Here is a 20,907-nt window from a genome sequence, read left to right as displayed (position 1 = left end):
TTATTTAATCGCCCGCCTTTTCTACAGTTTCTTTATTAGAAAAATTCACCAGATAAATTTTATGAGCAAATATAGTTTTAAAATGATTTTTCTAGTATCGGTTAGTTTTTGAGAAATTAAGAGCGTATTTTGGACGTGGGACCCGCTAGTGCGGTAAATGCATTATATTTTTTACAACTTGTTGGAATTTTGTATTAAGTGATATTATTTTACAAAGTGTTAAGATATTTGTATTGGAGAGACAAAAAGATAAGTTTTAAACCAAAAAGGTGACAAGTGTCACCTTGTGATTTAATCTTGGACTTTGACCATTATTTCTTACCTTTACTAATACTCAATTTTGACCCAAAAATCATCCTATTTCTATGCTTCATGGCCGGCTCTCTCTCAAAGGAAAAGAAGAAAAATCTCTCAACTTTCTAGCTTCTCATCTCACTCAATCTTCAATTCTAACCGATTAAACTTGAATTTACTCCATAAAACCTCTTAGTTTGGTGGAGTTGAGCTTGGTTGTGAAGTTGTTTGGAAAGTTAAGGTGACTAGTTGCTCTATCTCTTGTATTGCTAAGGTGAGTTGTGAAGAACCACTTTCCTTCCTCTAATGATGTTCAATTCATGATTGGTGGTGGTATAAGATGCACTTTTATGGATTATATTGTGATTTTTGGTTGAATTGGTGAAGTTTTATAATTATTGGGGATTTTTCTGTTTTCATATGAATATGATTATGTGGTCATGTATGATGATTGGAAATGATGTTTAAGGACTCTATGAGGTGGAAAAAGTGGTTAATTGCAAACAATTTCTGTTTTGGAAGAAATTTTGGAAAGTTAGGGTTATGATGAATACATTCTGCCCGAATTTATAGCTCATAGATAGAGGCCGAATTGGCCTTGGATTAAAACATGAAATTTGTAGGGAATGACATTTTGGAGGTGCCTACAAAATTTCAGGTCAATCGGACCAGTGTAGAATGAGAAAACTCGAAATTACTATTGCTGTTCTGGTTTTACCCGAATGTAAGAATTGCGCCTGTAATTGGTTGTTTTGGCTGGAATTGCTTCCGAATTGGTTGTTGAGGTCTTCTGATGAAATTTATCCCTGTTTCTTAGCTTTCAGCTGGTTTTGGAATTTCTGTATTTGGACTTGGATAGCCTGCTTTATGATGTTTCCGCTAGAATGCGTTCTGTGAATCTGTTTTTGTGATTCTGGTATGGTATCTTGCATTTTTGACCTGGTTACACTCCAAACCGGTTTGAGTGACCTTCTGAAATATTGTAGCCCTATCTCTTAGCTTCGAAACGGTGTATCTTTTACCTTCATCCGACAATCTTAGCGCCTTTGGTACCATTACCGCAAAATGACGTCAAAACTATTTTTCTGGTTTTGAGCTTAACTTTCATTTCCGGACTTTTCCCTAGCTTGACTTGTACTAGTACTACTTGGAGCTTGCTGAATGGCTATTGGATGAACTTGTTGTTGTGTGTGTACCTTTGGGATGGAATGAGAAAATAATGAAGCCTTGATGGCTGGAAAAGTAAAGAAAGACAAGGGGAAGTGCTGTCCGAACTTTGAAAGGACTTGATTGCATTGAGTTTGTGAACTAAGACTTGGATTTGAGCAAGGCAATGATATATGACGGATGGTTTCTGAGCCGTGGAGGTGAGTGACCCCAAACTATTGTTAAAGCTTCTTATGAAATGTTTCTTGCATTATTTACTCGACTGCATCTCATGCGTGCTTGCATGTGAATTCATGCTATGATTTTGGCTTCAATGAGTTCTTGGGGAATCTTGTGCTGAACACCAACGTCTCCACCTCTGTTCACTTGGAGCAAATGGCTCCGGAGCTCAAAAAAGGGGCTCCCTCTTAATGTTAATGTTAATGTTAAATGTTCTATTTGAGCGTTGGGTGTTCAAGTGCTATGACTTCACTGGCTCACGAGAGCAATAAACGGACATTTGTTCTTTGAATCATGACATCATCGAAAGGATCGAAATGTAATATTATGAAATATATTTGATTACGGATTTTACTGGTTACTCGCTGAACTTCTAGCTCACCCCAAAAATGTTTTATTCCTCTCCACAGGGCTCGAGGCGAAGGAAACGTTTGTATTAAAGTTCTCCGTGTGAATGGTTGGTATCAAGGATCAGAGTGGCGCAGCGGAAGCGTGGACGCTTCGCTTTTGATATATGTAATTATTGGAGAATTTGATGTAATATTTGATATTTTTTTCTTGTAATTCATTTGAGGACTGTAGTGAACGACTGAGTCCCGGCGAGAGCTGGGCAGGCGGCCCGCCGAACCCTCTGGTTCGCCTTAGGGGGAGGTGGGGCTGTCACAAAAGTACACCCTCGCCTAGGTACCCTTTCATTCACCTCAAAACACAAAAGCAAATTATATACAAAATGGCCCGAATACTTACTCCAAAAGTACGTATAGCAAAAATGCAAGGATCACGTCACGTATACAGCTAGTAGGCCCCACCGGCACCGTCTAGCCCGTCACCGTCTGAAACAGAAGATTGCATCACAATATATCACAAACGGCTACTAACATGCATAGCTCAAATAAAATGGCAAAATCGGCACATGCAAGTGCGGAAACGGCAAAATGGACACACGCGCGCGCGGAAACGGCAAACGGAAACGGCCAGATTTGGCACCTAAAACCGTTTTGATCAAATTTTAGGCTACGGTTATCAGATCAAAGTGCATGAGGTACTTTTGCGAAGCTAAAAAGAAGGGCTACAACTTTCATAAAGGTACCTCAAGCCAGATCTCAATGGAACTAGGACAAAAATGTGCAAAACAGTTCCAGCCATTTCATTTCGGGTTACCAAACAGGCCCTGTTTGAAAGACTATAACTCACGACTCAGAAATCAGAATCAAGAAATTCCAGAGGCATTAGAAAGCTTATTTATAAGGCTATAACGTTTGTGTTTTGACCAAAAGCTGAATCAGTATGGAGCATAGAGAAAAAGAGGTTCAAAGTTCCTGTCAGAACTGTCCAAATCCGAAGGCAGTTCTGACAACCGATTTTGTTTTGGTCATAACTGAAGCTACAGAACTCGGATTCGGATGCACTTTATACTGTTTTGAAGCTAAGACCAAGATCTACATTTCTTATGAAGGGATCAACACCCAGTTCGCACGTTATCAAGACGTACAGAACATGGTCAGAAGCTAAATTCAAAAACGTAACACAATCCAGTGTTTAAAACAGGTGCAAGTTTTTTGGCTATAACTCAGGCTACACTGATCCGTTTGACCTGAAATTTTGCAGGAACCTTAAGGACTTAAGAAGCTACAACTTTTATGTTTTAAGAAACTTCTGAATCAGCACGGAGAATAGATAAAAACAGGACTTAAGTTCGGATTTATGGATTGTCCTGCTCCAGTTTTGCCGGTTTCGAACGTCACAAACGCATGGTCCGTCGCTACGATTCTTAAACAAGTTTTCCAAGCAAACTCATACTAAATAAACACAAATAAATCACCTCCTATTTACTCTACAAGAAAACCGAAATTCCTTTCCCAATACTAACCATAATCTAGGTGCTAATCCTACTAATTTTTCTGGTTTCTCCACCTAATCAATTAAACCCTAAGCACTTAAGCCTTAACCCAACCAAACTAACTTTCCTTTGACTTAGGGTTTCGTGACCAATCTGGAATTTGCTACTTACCAACCATACAAATGAAATCAAGGCATCAAAGATGCCATTAACAAGCCAAAATCCAACCATACCAAATCAACTTAATGAACCAAGGAGCAAAAACCCTAACCTTTCATAGCCTTAACCGAAATTTGGCAGCAAGAAACCACTACAATAAACCATTAAACTACACAATAATCACCACATAAACCATACAAATTCATAATTACAACAAAACCATCACTTCACATGGTTTCAAGACTTAATCACAAGAGTTAACTTTCAAATCAAATGATTTACCTTCAATCCAACCTTGTTGATGATTAAACCACAACAATCAAGTAGCAAAAATGTTGTCTTAAACTCCAAGACCAAGATGGAAGCTAGAAGAAATTGAACTTGGAAGAACTTTCCCTTTCTCTCTTGCTCTCTCTCTCTCTCGGCCTCTCACTCTCTCTTTCTCTTTAGTTTATTTTGTTTTGTTTCTAATGCATAAGAAGATGATACATATAAGTCAAAGCCATGGAGGATATTTTCCATCCTAACCAATCACATAAAAGTTCCTCAATTGCCCTTTTAACCCCTTGCACTCCAACTTTGCATTAAATCAACTCTAGCCCTTAAACATTTATTTTCTCTTTCTTACTCCTTTTCCCCTCAAACATTTATAATCTTTCAATTAACTCCATAGGTTACTAACTTAATCTAATCCAAAACACTTGACCACACTTAATTACTTTACTAATCACCCTCCTACATTAATCACCTATACTTAAACATACTTTATCCCACATAAAAGCAATTAAACAATAACCTTTTTGTCAAGGGCAAAATTAGGGTTTAAACCCAACTTAAAACATCTAATCAATCTTAACACTAGAGGTTTTACTCATTTAGGATTTCTAACCTTCTTAAACTTATTTAACCTATATAAAATGGATCAAATCCTATACTTACCCACACTAAAACACACACTAGCATAACTAACTTTAACCACCACTCGAACTTATGATTAATACAAAAACTAGGGTTTCAATCCTAACCCCAACTTAGGGTTTTTGAATTAGTCCCAAAACTTAATGTTACCGCACGAATAATGTATATAACCTAATATCAAACTTAAGAACTGACCGGGGTCTCACAATAATAATAATAATAAAGTGTATAAAAATAGTGGTAGAGTTTTTTTTTAAAAAAATTCAAGTACAAAAACGGAAGGGAAAAGGGGAAAAATGGATGTCTGAGAATCGAATCAGGACATTATGATTATGTAGTTAATGCTTCTCTCAACCGAGTTGGATCTTGGGAATTGGTTTCTAATCCTACATTAGTGCAACTAGGCTGGCACAAAATATAAGATATAGAACCCCGGGTGCTTTACTTCTACTGACTAGTAACTACTGAGAATGTCAAAGATGGTGTACTGTTCATGTCATTTGGTTTCGGAAAAACATGTAAAATTTGGCAAAGTCAGAATCAGTGAATTGGGAAGAAAGTTAACTGTTAACAATTGTTTGAGTTCTAGTTGAGTTTCCAAACTTGATTCATATTATGGTAATATGGCAATTAAGTTTACCAGAAAAATAATTGGCACCAATACAGAGCTTTCTAAATTTTAACTTGTAAAGCGAAGTTGATCCCTCAAACATGAACATACAATCTTTTTATTTCTTGAGTTTAGATAAAATTCCTGCTATCCCAATGCTTTTCATGAAAATGTTATTCAATGAGAATAATTTGCATTTGTGGTTTTCTGTTCAAATGGGGAAAATGTGCATGCCTTGGATCATTTTCATGCATATGTTGGTGCATTTATATATGTACATAGAGAAAGTATATTCCTTGGATAGCCACTGATTTAGTTGGAAAATTAAAATCGATGCTCAAATTAGACAAAAAAATTTAAGAGAACTAATCATAGATATAAACAATTAATCAGCATCTCAAAAAGAAAAGTTTAAAACTCTTTTATATTTGTTTGTTCTGTTTGCTTTAGAATAATTAGGAAAAGTCATTCAGCACTTTTGGTTCTTTCTCATTTTTTAAAATATTCTTCAAGAAATTTGCAAGCTGATGTTATTTTTCTTCTTGAATAATTAGAGAATTACGTATACCACCTATTCAAAATCTTATACAATTATTAAAATTTTACTTAAGTTCATTAATGTTTCACCACAGGTTTGAATTGAAGATAGCTATCTGTGAAAAGAAATCATTTTGAAGACGTTGCACATTGATTTCGCTAGAGGTACAAGCCAACTTATATTCTTGTGTTCTTTTTTATTAGAAATTAGATTAAGTTACATATATGGTATTAAATTGGTTCATTTGTTTGAATCTGTAATGTACATTCATTTTCATCTTTTGGTCATTTGGATTCTTAATTTCTTTTTTAAACTGGAGTGTCATTGCAGTGGATATATTATATGGCATGCAAATTTTATTCTTAACATTGATTCGTGTAAAAAACTGTTTACTTGGTGACACGTGATAAATGGCTAGTGGTGGAAAACCTTCGAGGTTCGGTCTGTTTGCTCATGTCTTGTGCTTTTATCTCAAACAGTGACCTTCTTGTTGACTTACAAATAGCTTCTTGGTATCCTAATAATTTTTTTGTTGTATGAGTGATGCTCTTTGTTAATATTATTCTTAATTGCTTTCTTTTGCTTATATATGTATATGTATATGTATGTATGTGTATATTTTAAGGTTAAATTTGTCATGGTTACAGAATATGGATAAAACTTGGATGCAAAAGAATAGACGGAGCAAAGAATATTGGGATGGTTTGCAAAAAATCTTAGATTATGCATTCCAGAATTCAAGTATAAATGGGATGATATTATGTCCATGTAAAGAATGTAAGTGTGGTGTATGTATTACCAGGGAGAATGCAGAACTTCATTTGAAAGTTTATGGTTTTGTTAAAGGATACACCCATTGGGCAGCTCATGGAGAATTTGTTTACTCTAGTGCACCAAAACCTACTTCCCATGATATCTCACATGGGGTACGGGATGAACTTGATGACATGCATGGTTTGGTTCATGATGCATTGGGAATTCCTGAACAAGATCATACAAGGATAGATGGAACTGAATACAAAAGCCAATTGCCCAATGTAGAAGCTGAAAAGTTTTACAATCTAATTGATAATTCTAACAAAGAGCTTTACTCTGGATGTAAAAGATTCTCAAAACTTTCATTTATGATTCGGTTGCTTCACCTCAAATGCCTTGGTAAACTCAGCAACAAAATTTTTGATATGTTACTTGATTTGTTGAAAGAAACCTTTCCGGATGCGATGGATGGTTTGCCTAAGTCTTATTATGAAGCTGAAAAGTTAATGAAGGAATTAGGACTTGGGTATGATAAATATGATGCATGTCCGAATGACTGTGTGACGGCCCCACCTCCCCCTAAGGCGAACCAGAGGGTTCGGCGGGCCGCCTGCCCAGCTCTCGCCGGAACTCAGTCGCTCACTACAATCCTCAAATATATTACAATACAAATCTCAAATATACATCAAATGGTCCACAAATACACATCCGTCTCCAATAATTACATGTCTCAAATGCAGCGGAAACTAATCCCAAATATACATAAAATAATTCCAAATCCAAAATTGTACAAAGTTTAGGCCATCCATTCACGTGTATAAGCACAACAAGTCCTTCTTTCGCCACGAGCCCTGTGGAGGGAAATAAAATAGTTTTTGGGGTGAGCTAAAAGCTCAGCGAGTAACCAGAAAATCATTAATCAAATCGGTTTCACAATAGTTCATTTCAATGATGTCATATAGCAATGATGTCGTAAATCAAATGATAAATCCGGAAACCACTACAACATTTGCAAAACAGTAAATATGGATTAGCAATAATTCAAGAAACATTTACAATGGAAAGCGATAGTAACATTCATGAAAGGATACATTCATTCTCCTGACATTTCCTCGCTCATTTGGTCATTCATTTCATTTCATTCACCCCGTCCCTGGCTTTTGGCCAGGCTCCACCAACCTACATAGGTAATACTCGAGTATACCAAACGTTCACCCAAGTTCCTAATCGCCTGACCGAGTCCGCTTCTGGCTCAAGACGACCGGTAACAAGGGGCAATGGCCAGTTCAGCCCAAAAGGCTTACATTCATGCGCAAGTAACATTTCAATCGAAAATTTCACATTTATCGAGGTCGAGTGCGATAAAGTACACACTCGCCTCGAAAACTCGTTTTGGAAATCATTATAAGCGCTTAACACGTTCAACCAAAATACAAGTCATGAAGTCAAGAAATATAGCAAACAAGGCACACTCACATGCCAGCACGCATGATATGCAAGAAAACATTTCAAAAGTAACTTTGGAAACAGTTCAAAAGTATATAATGTAAAAAACGGTTCATAAATAACTTTAGAAGTAGTTTGAGGTCACTCACCTCCATGGCTCAGAAATCATCCATCATATAACATTGCCTTGCTCAAATCCAAGTCTTAGATCACAAACTCAATGCAAACAAGTCCTTTAAAACTTCGGACAGCACTTCCCCTGAATTTGCTTACTTTCCCAGCCATCATGGCTTCATTATTTCTTCAGCCAGTCCCAAAGGTACACACACAACAACAAGTTCATCCAATAGCTATTCAACAAGCTCCAAGTAGTACTAGTACAAGTCAAGCTAGGAAAAAGTCCGGAAATGAAGGTTAAGCTCAAAACCAGAAAAACAGTTTTGACGTCATTTTGCGGTAATGGTACCAAAGGCGCTACGATTGTCGGATGAAGGTGAAAGATACACCGTTTCGAAGCTAGGAGATAGGGCTACAACATTACAGAAGGTCACTCAACCCAGTTTTGAGTGCAAACAGGTCAAAAATGCAGAATACCAACCCAGAACCGTAATTGCAGGTTTACAAATCACACCATGCTGTAATTAGTCCAACTCAGTCTATACAGGTCCAAATGCATTGATTCCAAAGGCATGCGGTAGCTAAGACCTCAAGCTACATTTCATAAGAAGACACCAACATCCAAATCCAAAGAAATTCCAGTCAAAATGGCCAATTACAAGTGCAGTTTTCGCATTCTGATCAACCCAGAACAGCAACAGTAAAATCGACATATCTCACTCTACACCACTCCAAATGACCTGAAATTTTGCAGGCACCTCTAAATTATCATTCCATACAACTTTCATGAAGACCACTCAGTCCAGTTCTCACCCTAACTAGGTCATATTTACCAAAACAACCCCAGATTTTCTAGTTCGAAGCTCACTGTGGCAGTTCTGATTCATTCAGTCATAACTCAGCACACACAACTCCAAATCAAGTAATTCCAAAGCCATTTAAAAGCTAAGATACAAGGCTAGAATTAGTAAGAAGACATCAACAACCAAATCAGTAGTATTCCCAGTCAAACTAACCAATTAGCAAAGCTGATTTCCAGGTTCGGACAGAAACAGGGCAGCAGGGGTATTTTGGTCCTTTCACAGGCTACCGAACTCGGATTGAGTTGAAATTTTGCAGGCAACTATAAAACATCATTCTATACAACTTTCATGTTTGGTGCTAAGGCCAATTCGGCCTCTAACTATGATGAACAGTGCCAGGCAGAATTGGGGAAATTCAAAACCCTAATCTGGAATTTCATGCATTCAAGTGCTAATCCTCCATAAAATCACATCTTTAACCAATACAAACCATTAATTTGACATTAGCAAGACCAAAGAAGGAATTCATAAGTCACTCACCTTGAAACCTCAAGAAAGGAAGCAACTTAGCACCATTTTCTTCCAAACCACTTCACAACCAACCTCACAACCACTAAACTAAGGGTTTTTATGGAGAAATTGGAAGTTTAAACGGTTGATTTGCTAGATTTGAGCAAGAAATTGAAGAAACAAGTTGAGAGCTTTCTTTTCTTTTCTTGGAGAGAGAGAGAGTCGGCCAAGACAATAAAATGGAAAGAAATTGGGTCAAAATTTGGTTTAGTAAAGGTTAAGACAAGTCCAAGTCAAAGTCAAGGTCCAATGGTTTTGTGACAAATGGTCCTTTAGGGTTTTAATCTTATCTTTTTGTCTCTCCAATACAAATATCTTAACACATTGTAAAATAATATCACTTAATACAAAATTCCAACAAGTTGTCAAAAATATAATGCATTTACCGCACTTGCGGGTCCCACGTCCAAAATACGCTTTTAATTTCTCAAAAACTAACCGATACTAGAAAAATCATTTTAAAACTATTTTTGCTCATAAACTTTATTTGCGGAAATTTTTTCTAATCAAGAAAATGTAGAAAAGGCGGGCGTTAAAAAAAATAAACCCTAGAAAATTAGAAAATTTCCGGGTTCTCAAACTCAATTTTTTTTTCGGGGCGTCACAGACTGCACTTTGTATTGGGGGGTAGATGCAAGAAGAAAGCATTGTGAAACATGTAAAGAACCCAGATGGGTTAAATCTGAAAATGATTCGACTGGTGAGGGACCGAAAATACCGCATAGGGTTTTGTGGCATTTTCCCCTAAAACATAGGTTACAAAGCCTGTTTATGTCCTCCAAAATTGCAGGCCATATGAGATGGCATACAGAGGGTCGTACTAAGGATGGTAACATGAGGCACCCTGCTGATTCTCCATCTTGGCAAACATTTGACTTTCATCATCCAGAATTTTCTCAAGATTCTCGTAATGTGAGGTTGGGCCTAGCATCAGATGGATTTAATCCATTCAAAAATATGAGTTCAACTCATAGCACTTGGCCGGTAATATTGATGCCATATAATTTGCCGCCATGGATGTGTATGAAACAACCGAACTTTATATTGTCATTGTTGATACCCAGTCCATTTGCACCAGGAAATAATATTGATATATATTTAAAACCTCTCATAGCAGAATTAAAGGAATTGTGGGATGTTGGAGTGAATACATATGATGCATCAAGAAAAGAAAACTTTCAACTTCGTGCAGCACTTTTATGGACCATTAGTGACTTTCCAGGTTATGCAATCCTCTCTGGATGGAGCACTAAAGGAAAACTTGCATGTCCTGTATGTCATAAATACACATGTTCACAGCATCTGCAAAATTGGGGAAAATATTGCTATATGGGGCATCGGAGGTACTTGGAAATGAATCATCCATTTCGCAAAGTTGCTAAATCTTTCAATGGAGCTGTAGAGTATGGAAAACCACCAGGAAGGTTAATGGGGTCTACAATTTTAGATGAGTTAGCTGGTTATAGTATTAAACTTGGGAAGAAAGTTAGTGACAATCCAGAATTGCCATTTAATTGGAAAAAATTAAGTATTTTCTTTGATTTGCCCTACTGGAAAGACAATATGATACGCCATAATCTTGACGTTATGCACATTGAGAAGAACATTTGTGAGATCATTATGGCTACATTATTGAATCTGGAAAAAACCAAAGATAATAAAAAATCACGTCTTGACCTTCGTGATATGGGTATAAGATCATAATTGCATCCCATTGAGAAGGGAAATGGTAGGAGTGTTCTGCCTCCAGCTTGCTTTACAATTGAAAAAGAAGGAAAAGGAGATGTTTTGCAAAGTTTTGAAAGGGATAAAAGTTCCAGATGGCTACGCAGCAAATATTTCTAGATGTGTTAAAGTAAAGCCACCAAAAATTTCTGGATTAAAAAGTCATGATTACCATATTTTGATGCAACAGCTTCTCCCAATAGCTTTGTGAAGAACTTTATCAAAAGCAGTTCGCTCTCCTTTGATCAAATTGAGTAGGTATTTTCGCAAGTTGTGCTCCAAAGTTTTGGATCCAACAGATTTAGATCATTTGGAAAAAGAGATTGGTATCATACTTTGTCAATTGGAAAGGATTTTTCCACCATCCTTTTTTAATGTGATGGTACATCTAGCTGTTCATTTGGTTAGTGATGCGACTGCCAAAAACCGTGTCCGAGCTGATGCGGCCGACCTGATTGGAAAAGCCGAGCTGGGATCGTGCTAGGTGACCTGAGAAGAAAGAACGGAGGTGGGACTGATGTCCCTGGGATAACTCCGACGGTCAAGTTAGTTTGGCCGTAGAAGGATGTAGTAATAGTAGAGAATACTTGTGAGTGTACCTTGTGTAGTCTTGGTAGCGTAGTATATATAGGACCGGATGAGTTGTAGTTTCCTTATGGGAGTCAAAGTCCCCTTAGGGTTCGGAGTCTTCCTAGGATTTTATGCGGCGGCCCCTACATGTTCGGAGGCGGCGGCCCATCAAGCCCATCATAGGAGGCCCTTGACACGGCCGAGCTGGCCCCCTTATGCCGAGCTGGCCCGTGCAGGATTTGATATCCCCTGCGCCGACCTGATGCGTGCAATGTGCCGGGCTAACACGTGTCATGCGTGGATTATCCCCACTACACTAGCCCCCCTTGAGTCTAGAGTCACTGATAGGTCATGTGAGTCTGGACCAAATTTCGAAGCGTCAGGTCAGCCTGCAGTAGGGCCCACAATCCCACGACAGCGCGCCTTGTCCGAGTAACTGCCACGTTTGCTGTCATAACCGTCACTTCAAGAGTCACGTCCCCCATGATGGCGGTTGTCAGCTCAAGCGTTTCTCCAGGTAAACCGTCTTTTAGCAATAAATTCAAATTTCCAACTCGGGACCTTTCGGCTTCCCGCCCAGGGGGCTTATAAATAGGCCCTACAAGACGTCACTTTCACACCTCCCTTCTCATTTCTCTTCTTTCACAAATCCCATCAGCTCGCCTCCTGCCTAGAGAACACCAGAGTAGCGCTTCCCCCTAAGCACACAACAGCTCCTCATCCACTAGTAAGTCTTCTTTTCCCTTTTATGTCTTCTTCGTCCACGCACTCAGATATCACTAGCTCGGTACCTAGGCGTAGAGTAGCCCGACCTGCACCTATAGAGATAATCTCCTCCTCCTCTAGCTCTTCTTCTTCCAGCTCGTCGGAATACCTACCTTCCCCCATACACTCTCCCACTTTAGAGATGGACCAACCCAACCAGCCTGCCCGACCTGACGCTGGGGCTGCCGACCTAGGGATTCCCCTAGAGGTAACTCCAGCTCGGACTAGGGCGGGACCTTCCAGGGGGCCGGATATCGACTTCAGGGAAGTCGAGCTTATCCCCCCTATCCTAGACCAGGGAAGTGTGGACGAGCTGGTGGGGAGGTATGATATCCCCCTCCAGTTCGAGGCTAAGGCTGCCCGACCAGGGGAGTATGCTTGCCGACCTCCTTCTGAGTTTGTGGCCATCTACAGGGATCAGCTCATAGCTGGTCTCCGTCTTCCCATTCCCCAATTCCTTTACCAAATTCTAACCTTTTGGGGAATTCGAATAACCCAGCTCGTTCCAAACGCCATCAGATCGATCTTCGGCTTCTTTATGATGTGCCGAGTCCTCGAAATTCCCTATTCCCTAGACCTTTTCAGGTCATTCTTCCAAATGAAGGTGAGCGGGCCAGTTCATGGCTGGTTTTATTTTGCTCGCAGGAGCGGGGGAGAACTCCCCACCCGCGAACTGTTCACGCACACCCCCTCTTCTATTAAGGGCTGGAAAGCTCAGTTCTTCTATGTGAAGAACACGGGCTTTCCTCCCTTGACCTGGAGGGAGGAGACCCAGGTGTCCGACCCCATTCCTTCACCTCTTCCTGCGGCCGAGCTGGACCTCCTGGTTAGCTCGGATGCTCGATTATCGGTGAAGGAATTTAGCAACGCCCAGCTCCGGTCGGCGGGGCTGATTCGAGCAGAGGTGAACGACCCTGCGCCTGACCTCCGACCTCTCACACCCGAGGAGCTTACAGCCTGTAATCCCTTTGATCTTCTTTTCCTTGCTTTCCTTTCTTTTCCTTTGCCGCACGAACTGACCCCTTTCTTTGCTCTCAGTGAAGAGGTTCTCCCAGCTTCTGAACATAGGAGGGACAGGCAGCTCGCGCGCGGCTACCTCGGTACCCTCCTCAGCTCCTGGTGACGTGGCTCCTCCCCCACCAGAGCCTATTCCCGCAGCTCAGTCTACCCCCTTGGAGGAACCCAAAAAGAAGAGGAGGAAGACCACCGCCAAGAAAGCCAGGACCGAGGTGACCACCTCGGCTACACCTACGCCCCAACCATCTCCTACTGGCGCTTCCACGGAGCACTATGGGGTCAACACTGCCGAGCTGCAGGCCTCATCTGAGTCGCCCCCCTCGATGTGGCGGACGAGGAACATCATTCCTCTCAAGCCCCCCACCGAGCTGAGCACACACCCCCACCCCCTCCATTTCTGCCCGAGGTGGGGGCTGTCGATGAATGACCGAGCTCAGTTTCCAGAGGCTGCTCGAGAGCTCGTCAAAGGTTCGGTGCTCTCACGCGACCATCACTTTATTCAGCTCGCCTCCAACTCCGAGCTACTGTCGCACTACTACCTGAGCGCAGCCCAGGTAGCTTCTTCATTTGGTACTTTATTAGTATTTTTAATCCGTAGACTTCTCATAGTTGGACCTGCAGCTCAACGTCGCCGGTGCCGAGCTGGCTCAGCGATATGAAAACATGGGAGAGAACCTCTCCCAGGCTGATGCAGCCAGGAACAGGCTGTCCAGTCAGCTTGAGGCGGCAGAGGCAGAGCTGGAGGCTACGAAGAAGCAGCTCGCTGACTCCCAGGCTGCCTGCGAGCTGGAAAAGAAAAAGACCGCCGAGCTAACTACCCAGCTCGAGGCTGAGCAGAAGAAAGCAGCCGAACTGTTTGAGACGGCGAGAGCGGAAGGGCGTCAGCTAGGCGTTCAGGACTTCAAAAAGTCCGATGTCTTCATGAATGATCTGGCCATCTTGAATGGCCCCGTCTTGCAGCTTGGCTACACCAAAGCCATGGTGGATGTTCAGTCCTTGAACTTGCCGGGCTTTGACCTGAGCAAATGGCCTGACTATAATCCCCAGGCCGCCGATCAGATTGACAGACTTGTCACGGGCTATTCCAACGGGCGCGACCTGGCCGCCTTGGTCGCCGACCCTGCTCTGCCCGCGACCTCCCCCGAGCCGGAGCAAGAACAACAAGGGGAGAACTAGAGAGGTAGTGCCTTAGGCAGGTCTATTAGGCTAGGCTTAGATCCGAGCTCGGCTAGCTCGCTTTTGTATGGCCCCCCTTATGTATGTCCTTTTGAAATGGAATGAACAGCCTCTTTTCTTACCCAACACTTGTAAAAATTTTCTTTTATTCCATGTTTTCGAGTACATTTATGATTCTTAGTACTGAACTAATGAAGAATAAGTCTGTCCAGCCGACTACCTCAGCTTCAGGCAAACTACTAAAGGAAAAACTTCTAGATTGAGGGACGCCCGTCCAGGCCGAGCTAACTAATAAAGTGGACTAGTAAAGTGAGCTAGATAAGCAAAGAGCAGACCTGTCCAGCTGGTCACCTCAGCTCGGGCAGGGTACTAAAGAAAAAGTCTCAGGTTTGAGTTGTGCCAGGTACGCGGGACTTCGCTTCTATCCAGGCGAGCCAGCTTGGAATAACCTGCCCGGCCGTCTTCTTTCACCACGTAGGGACCTTCCCAATTTGGGTCTAGTTTTCCCGTGCCCACAGCTCGGCTGACGGAGTTCTTGCGTAACACCAAGTCTCCTGGCTTGAAAGAAAGGTGTCTTACCCTAGCATTGTAGTAGCGTGCGACCTGGCCCTTGTACTTAGCCATCCGTATAGCCGCCTCTTCCCTTCGGTGTTCGATCAGGTCCAAGTTAAGCCGCATCTCCTCCTCATTATCTTGAGCCACAAAGTGTTGCACCCTACCTGAGGGTATTCCGACCTCTGCGGGTATTACCGCCTCGACCCCATACGTCAAGACGAATGGAGTCTCCTGGGTGGCTGTTCGAGGTGTTGTCCGGTAAGCCCATAGTATGGTAGGTAGCTCCTCTAGCCAACTAGTTCGGGCGGACTCTAACCTCGTCCTTAGGCCATGCAGGATGGTTCTGTTGACATTTTCGACCTGCCCATTGGCCTGGGGATGCCCTACTGAGGAGAAGTGCTGCTGGATGCCGAGCTCCGTGCACCACTCTTGAAGAGATTGGTCAGCGAACTGTCTGCCATTGTCCGAGACAAGAACCTTCGGTATGCCAAATCGGCAGACTATGCTCTTCCAAAGGAACTTCTGGATCGATCTGCTGCTGATCGTGTTGAGGGGTTCGGCCTCTACCCACTTGGTGAAGTAATCAATGGCTATTACCAAGTGCTCACAGCCCCCGAGGGCTCGGGGAAACGGTCCTAACAGGTCAATACCCCATTGGAAGAATGGCCACGGGCTGCTGAGAGGAATCATTTCCTGAGTGGGGGTGTGATGTACGGGGGCGTGCAGCTGGCAAGACCTACACCTGGATACCAGCTCAGCTGAATCCCTAAAGATGGTTGGCCAATAGTATCCAGCCAACATTCCCTTTTTGGCTAATACTCTCGGGCCGACGTGGTTGCCGCAGATGCCTTCATGCAGCTCGCGTAAGACGTAGTTGCCCTCCTCAGGCGTTATGCACCTCAACCAGGGCTGCAAGTAAGATTTCCTGTACAAAATTCCATGTGTGAGTGCGTACTTCTGTGACTTGATGAGGATTTTGCGAGCCTCCGTCCTGCTTGGTGGAAGCTCCCCACGAACCAGATACTGAATGATAGGATCCATCCAGGAGCTCACTACCTGAATGACTGCAGCGCTTACCTGTTCATAGGCCCGACTTCTGACGACCTCTACCAGTATTTCCCGACCTGAGAAGCCAGTCGAGGTGGAGGCTAGCTTAGACAGGGCGTCGGCTCGCTTGTTCTGGCTCCGCGGAATCTGCTCGAGCGTGAACTGCTCGAACTGACCCTTCAGTTCACATGTTTTAGCCACGTACTTTCTTAGTGAGCCTTCTTTGACCTCATAGCTCCCCCCTACTTGGTTCACTATCAGCTGTGAATCACTGTAGACTTTTATCGATCTGGCCCCCAACCTTCGGGCCATCTCCATCCCCGCAATCAGAGCCTCGTACTCTGACTCGTTGTTAGAGGCTCTAAAATCGAACCTCAGGGCGTAGGGTAGCTCCTCCCCAGTGGGGCTAATTAAGAAGAGCCCTGCACCACATCCTTCCTTACTTGATGCGCCATCCACGTACAATGTCCAGGTGGGATCTGCAGCTTCTGTGTCCTTTCCAGCCCGGGCAGCCTTCCCAGACAGGTCTGCCTTGACCGCTTTTTCTGGATGCGTGGCCTCAACGGCATCTTCGGCCCACCCGACCTTAGCTGCCCCCTTGGTCTTTCCGACCTGGGCAGTTCCTTGGGTCCGTTCGACCTCAGCCGCTTCTCCGGCCTGCCTGTCCTTGGCAGCTTCTTCGGCCTGCTGGGCCTCAGCTGCTTCTTCGGACGGTCCATCCTCCGCTACCTGTATGGCCTGGACGACCTCAGCAGCGTCTCTGGCCTGTAAGACCTCTACTGCTTCTCGGGCCTGAGTGGCCTTGGTAGTCTTTGGGGTCTGTGAGGGCTTCGCTGCTTGTCCGTTATGTGCCTTTTTGGCATCTTCTCCATCTTTCCTGGCCTGTACGTCCCTGACCTGACCGACCTCCGCTTCGGGCAATCCAAAAGAAACACCATCCGCTATGAAGTCCGCCAGGGCTTGGGCTTTGATGGCCGTCCTGGGCTGATATCCCAGGTCGTATTCGGACAATTCCACAGCCCATTTCACCATTCGACCCGAGGACTCGGGTTTGGAAAGGATCTGCTTCAGGGGCTGGTCCGTCATGACTACTACGGGGTGAGCTTGAAAGTACGTCCTGAGTTTCCGAGCTGCGTGTACTAATGCCAAAACATATCGCTCCACCGCCGAGTACCTAGCCTCGGCCCCCTGCAGGGCGCGGCTAACATAATATACGGGCTTCTGTACCTTGTTCTCCTCCCGCACCAGCACCGCGCTAACAGCTCCCTCACCCGCAGCCAAGTACATGAACAGGGTCTCTCCCAATTCGGGAGATGTTAGGGCTGGCAACCGAGCGAGGTGGATTTTCAGCTCATCGAACGCCCTCTGGCATTCCAGATTCCACTCGAACTGCCGACCTCCTTTCAGGGCCTTGAAGAAAGGCGAACCCCGAACTGCCGACTTGGACAGGAACCTGTTCAAGGCTGCCATCCTCCCCGTTAGGCGTTGCACATCCTTAATATTCCGGGGTGGAGCCATGTCCATGATAGCCTTGATCTTATCTGGGTTAGCTCTCACCCCTTCCTTAGAAATCATGTAGCCCAGGAACTTTCCCGACCTGACCCCAAAAGTACATTTTTTGGGATTCAGCCGCATTCGTGAACTCCGAAGGACCTCGAAAATTTCCCTCAGGTCGGAGATGAACTGCTCCTGGGTCCGACTTTTTACCAACATATCATCCACGTAGACTTCCAGGTTCCGACCGATCTGATTTCTAAACAGCTTGTTCACCAACCTCTGATAGGTCGCACCTGCGTTCTTTAGCCCAAACGGCATGGTAACATAACAATATGTTCCGTCCTCGGTGATGAATGAGGTCTTCTCTTGATCCTCCTCGTCTAGGGCTATCTGATGGTACCCCTTAAAGGCGTCCAAGAAACAGAAGATCTCATAGCCCGCTGTTGAGTCCACGAGCTGATCAATTCGTGGGAGTGGGTAACAGTCCTTTGGGCAAGCCTTATTCAAATCAGTGAAATCCACACACATCCGCCAAGCTTTCTCTTCTTTCTTGACCAGCACCGGATTGGCCAGCCAGGTCGGAAAGTAGACTTCCTTAACTATCTTAGCCTCCAGCAACTTTCCTACCTCGCTCTTGACGACCTCCTTTCGCTCAGAAGCGAAGTTCCTCTTCTTCTGCTTTACTGGCCGGACGTTGGGATCCACATGTAGCCTGTGAACTGCCAGCTCGGTGGGGATTCCTGGCATGTCATCAGCACTCCAAGCAAAAATCTCAGCGTACTCCTTCAAGAGAGATTCCAAAGAGCTTCTGATCAGCTCACCCAGGCCGGCGCCGACCTTTACTGTGCGTTCAGGTCGGTCGGGCTGGACGGGCAGCTCGGCCAATCCCTCGTCTGTCTCCAATCTTTCTCCCTTCTCCAGGGGTTCCCAGGATTCCAAACAAATTGTCTGAGCTACCAGTTTTTCTTTACCCTTGAGGGTGGCAATATAACACGCCCTTGCCACTTCTGGATCTCCCAGCACCTCAGCCACCCCCGCAGAAGTAGGAAATTTCATGCTGAGGTGCAAGGTAGAACAAACAGCCCGGAGGGCATTCAACGTGGGACGTCCCAGGATTACGTTGTAGGATGACGGCTCCTTAACCACCGCGAAGTTTACCGGGATCGTCCGGCACCTTGGGGCCACTCCCACCGTGACCTGGAGAGTGATCATCCCTTCCGGCCTCACAGGAGGACCAGCAAAGCCGATCAACGGAGTTCGAACCGGTACAAGCTGTCTATCCTCCAGCTGCAGCTCCTTGAAGGTCTTATAATAAAGCACGTCTATGGCACTCCCGTTGTCTATATACACTTTCCTCACCTTGAAGTTACAGGTGATGACTTCTATCACAATGGCTTCATGGTTATTAGAGGCCAAGGGGACTGCGTCTTCAGGTCCATAGATTATTTCCTCATACATCTTCAAACGCTTGGCCGAGCTCTCCCCCGTGGGAGGGGGACGGTTATGCCGCCGAGCTGCATGGCTATCTCCACCCGCAGGTCCTCCGGCGATGGTGTTAATCACCCCCGCCAGGTTCTGTATTTCCTGCTCGGGAGTTCGGCCCCGGGGCCCCTGAGGCCGGTCCCGCAGGTAGCTCGGACGTTCCGACCTGGGCCTTCCCCGTTGCTGGTCAGCTCGTTCCTCTCGTACAAACTGCCCCAGATGACCTCGTTTGATGAGCTTTTCAATGTCTTTCTTGAGGTGACGACAGTCCTCCGTATCGTGCCCCACGTCCCGATGATAAGCGCAATACAGACCTTGATCCCGTCTGCTTTTGTCCCCAACCAAAGGTCGAGGAGGTCGGGATAGCCCCTCCTGCTCCATTACTGCGAGCACTCGAGCTCTGGGTGCCGTGAGGCCAGTCCAGGACTTGTCCCCTCCCATCGGGCTACTCCTGGGGAGGCGGTCATAAGCACCCCTCCTTCCCGGGTCAGGCCGTGCCCTCACTTGGTCGGCGCCCTTCCTGCGCTTGTCATCCCTTAATTTTTCTTGTGCACTCTTAAGGCGATTGGCTTCCTCCGCGTTGGCCTTCTCATGGGCTCGATCTAACATCTCCCGAACTGTCTTGGGAGGTCTCTCCACCAGTTCGGTGTACAGCTTTTGCTTGCGCAGCCCGTTGATGAAGGCGGCCATGACCACCTTGTCGTCGCGATCTTGAACCTGAAGGGACTCATTATTGAAGCGCACCATGTACTCGCGCAAGGACTCCTCGGCCTTCTGTTGGATAGTCATGAGGTGCGCGGTGCTTTTAGAATAAGCTCGTGAAGAAACGAACTGTGCTGAGAACTGCCGTGCGAGCTGAGTGAAAGAACTGATCGATCTAGGGGGAAGCCCCTGGAACCACTGCCGAGCCCTTCCTTCTAGGAACATTGGGAAGGTCTTGCACCTGACCGCATCCGCGGCTGTTTGTAAACGCATCTGCGTCATGAACACAAACAGGTGGTCTTCCGGATCCGTAGTTGCGTCGTAAGGCTTCATGTTCGGGATTTTGAATTTCGCGGGCAGTTGAAACTCCTCGATATCGAGCACAAAGGGGGAAGCAATGTACCTGTCCGCTTCTGGGTCCAGAAGTAGGTCCAGTTCGTCCCGCACCTGCTGTCTCTCTCTTCGGGGGGAGAGGTTTTCCCTGGGGAGCCTCCGGACGGGCTCCGGGTGTTCAGTCCGGGAGTTCTTGTGAGAAGGTTCCATGACCTCGACTTGCTCACGCGTGACTTCCCGGTGTGCTCGCTTGGCCCCAGTTTTGGTGGGACTCCCAGTTCGGGATTCTGACGGATCTGCTCCCTGAACCTTGGGCTCCTTGTCCTGATGACCTCCCGACTGCTCTTTGAGGTAGTTCATGATTGCCTCGAAGGTGGGCAAGTTTTGGGCCACTGTCTGAACCAGTTGTTCAGGCGGGATTCGTGAGGGCCCTGCCCCTCCTTCTCCGGGTGTTGGACCCCGAGAGGGGTTTTGGGAGCCACCACGCTCGGTCCCCTTGGACCCGCCAGCGTTCCTCTGCGACCTAGTCTTCGGCATGACTCGCAATGAAGTGTAACGTGTTTCCCACAGACGGCGCCAATTGATGCGACTGCCAAAAACC

At 44.8% G+C, this 20,907-nt stretch overlaps 1 protein-coding gene across 1 annotated transcript; it reads left to right on the top strand.

Moving 5' to 3' along the window:
- Positions 1-6,395: 6,395 nt before the first annotated feature.
- LOC113758246 lies at positions 6,396-11,141 on the top strand. The gene is made up of 2 exons (XM_027301192.1): positions 6,396-7,059; positions 10,228-11,141. Exons 1-2 carry the CDS (start codon positions 6,396-6,398, stop codon positions 11,139-11,141), a joined length of 1,578 nt encoding a protein of 525 aa, XP_027156993.1.
- The last annotated feature ends 9,766 nt before the right edge of the window (positions 11,142-20,907 follow it).

Source organism: Coffea eugenioides, unplaced genomic scaffold (assembly GCF_003713205.1).
Source record: "Coffea eugenioides isolate CCC68of unplaced genomic scaffold, Ceug_1.0 ScVebR1_432;HRSCAF=1109, whole genome shotgun sequence".
In the NCBI taxonomy this organism is placed as follows: Eukaryota; Viridiplantae; Streptophyta; class Magnoliopsida; order Gentianales; family Rubiaceae; genus Coffea; species Coffea eugenioides.
The sequence above is the reverse complement of the archived record's forward strand: the minus strand, read 5'-3'. Positions and strand labels throughout refer to the sequence as shown.

Bases quoted from the DNA above. Each gene is read 5' to 3' on its own strand.
- LOC113758246 (XM_027301192.1), top strand. From the start codon at position 6,396: ATGGATAAAACTTGGATGCAAAAGAATAGACGGAGCAAAGAATATTGG. The intron at 7,060-10,227 runs GTGTGACGGCCC...CCAAAATTGCAG, and splicing joins TGATGCATGTCCGAATGACT to GCCATATGAGATGGCATACA.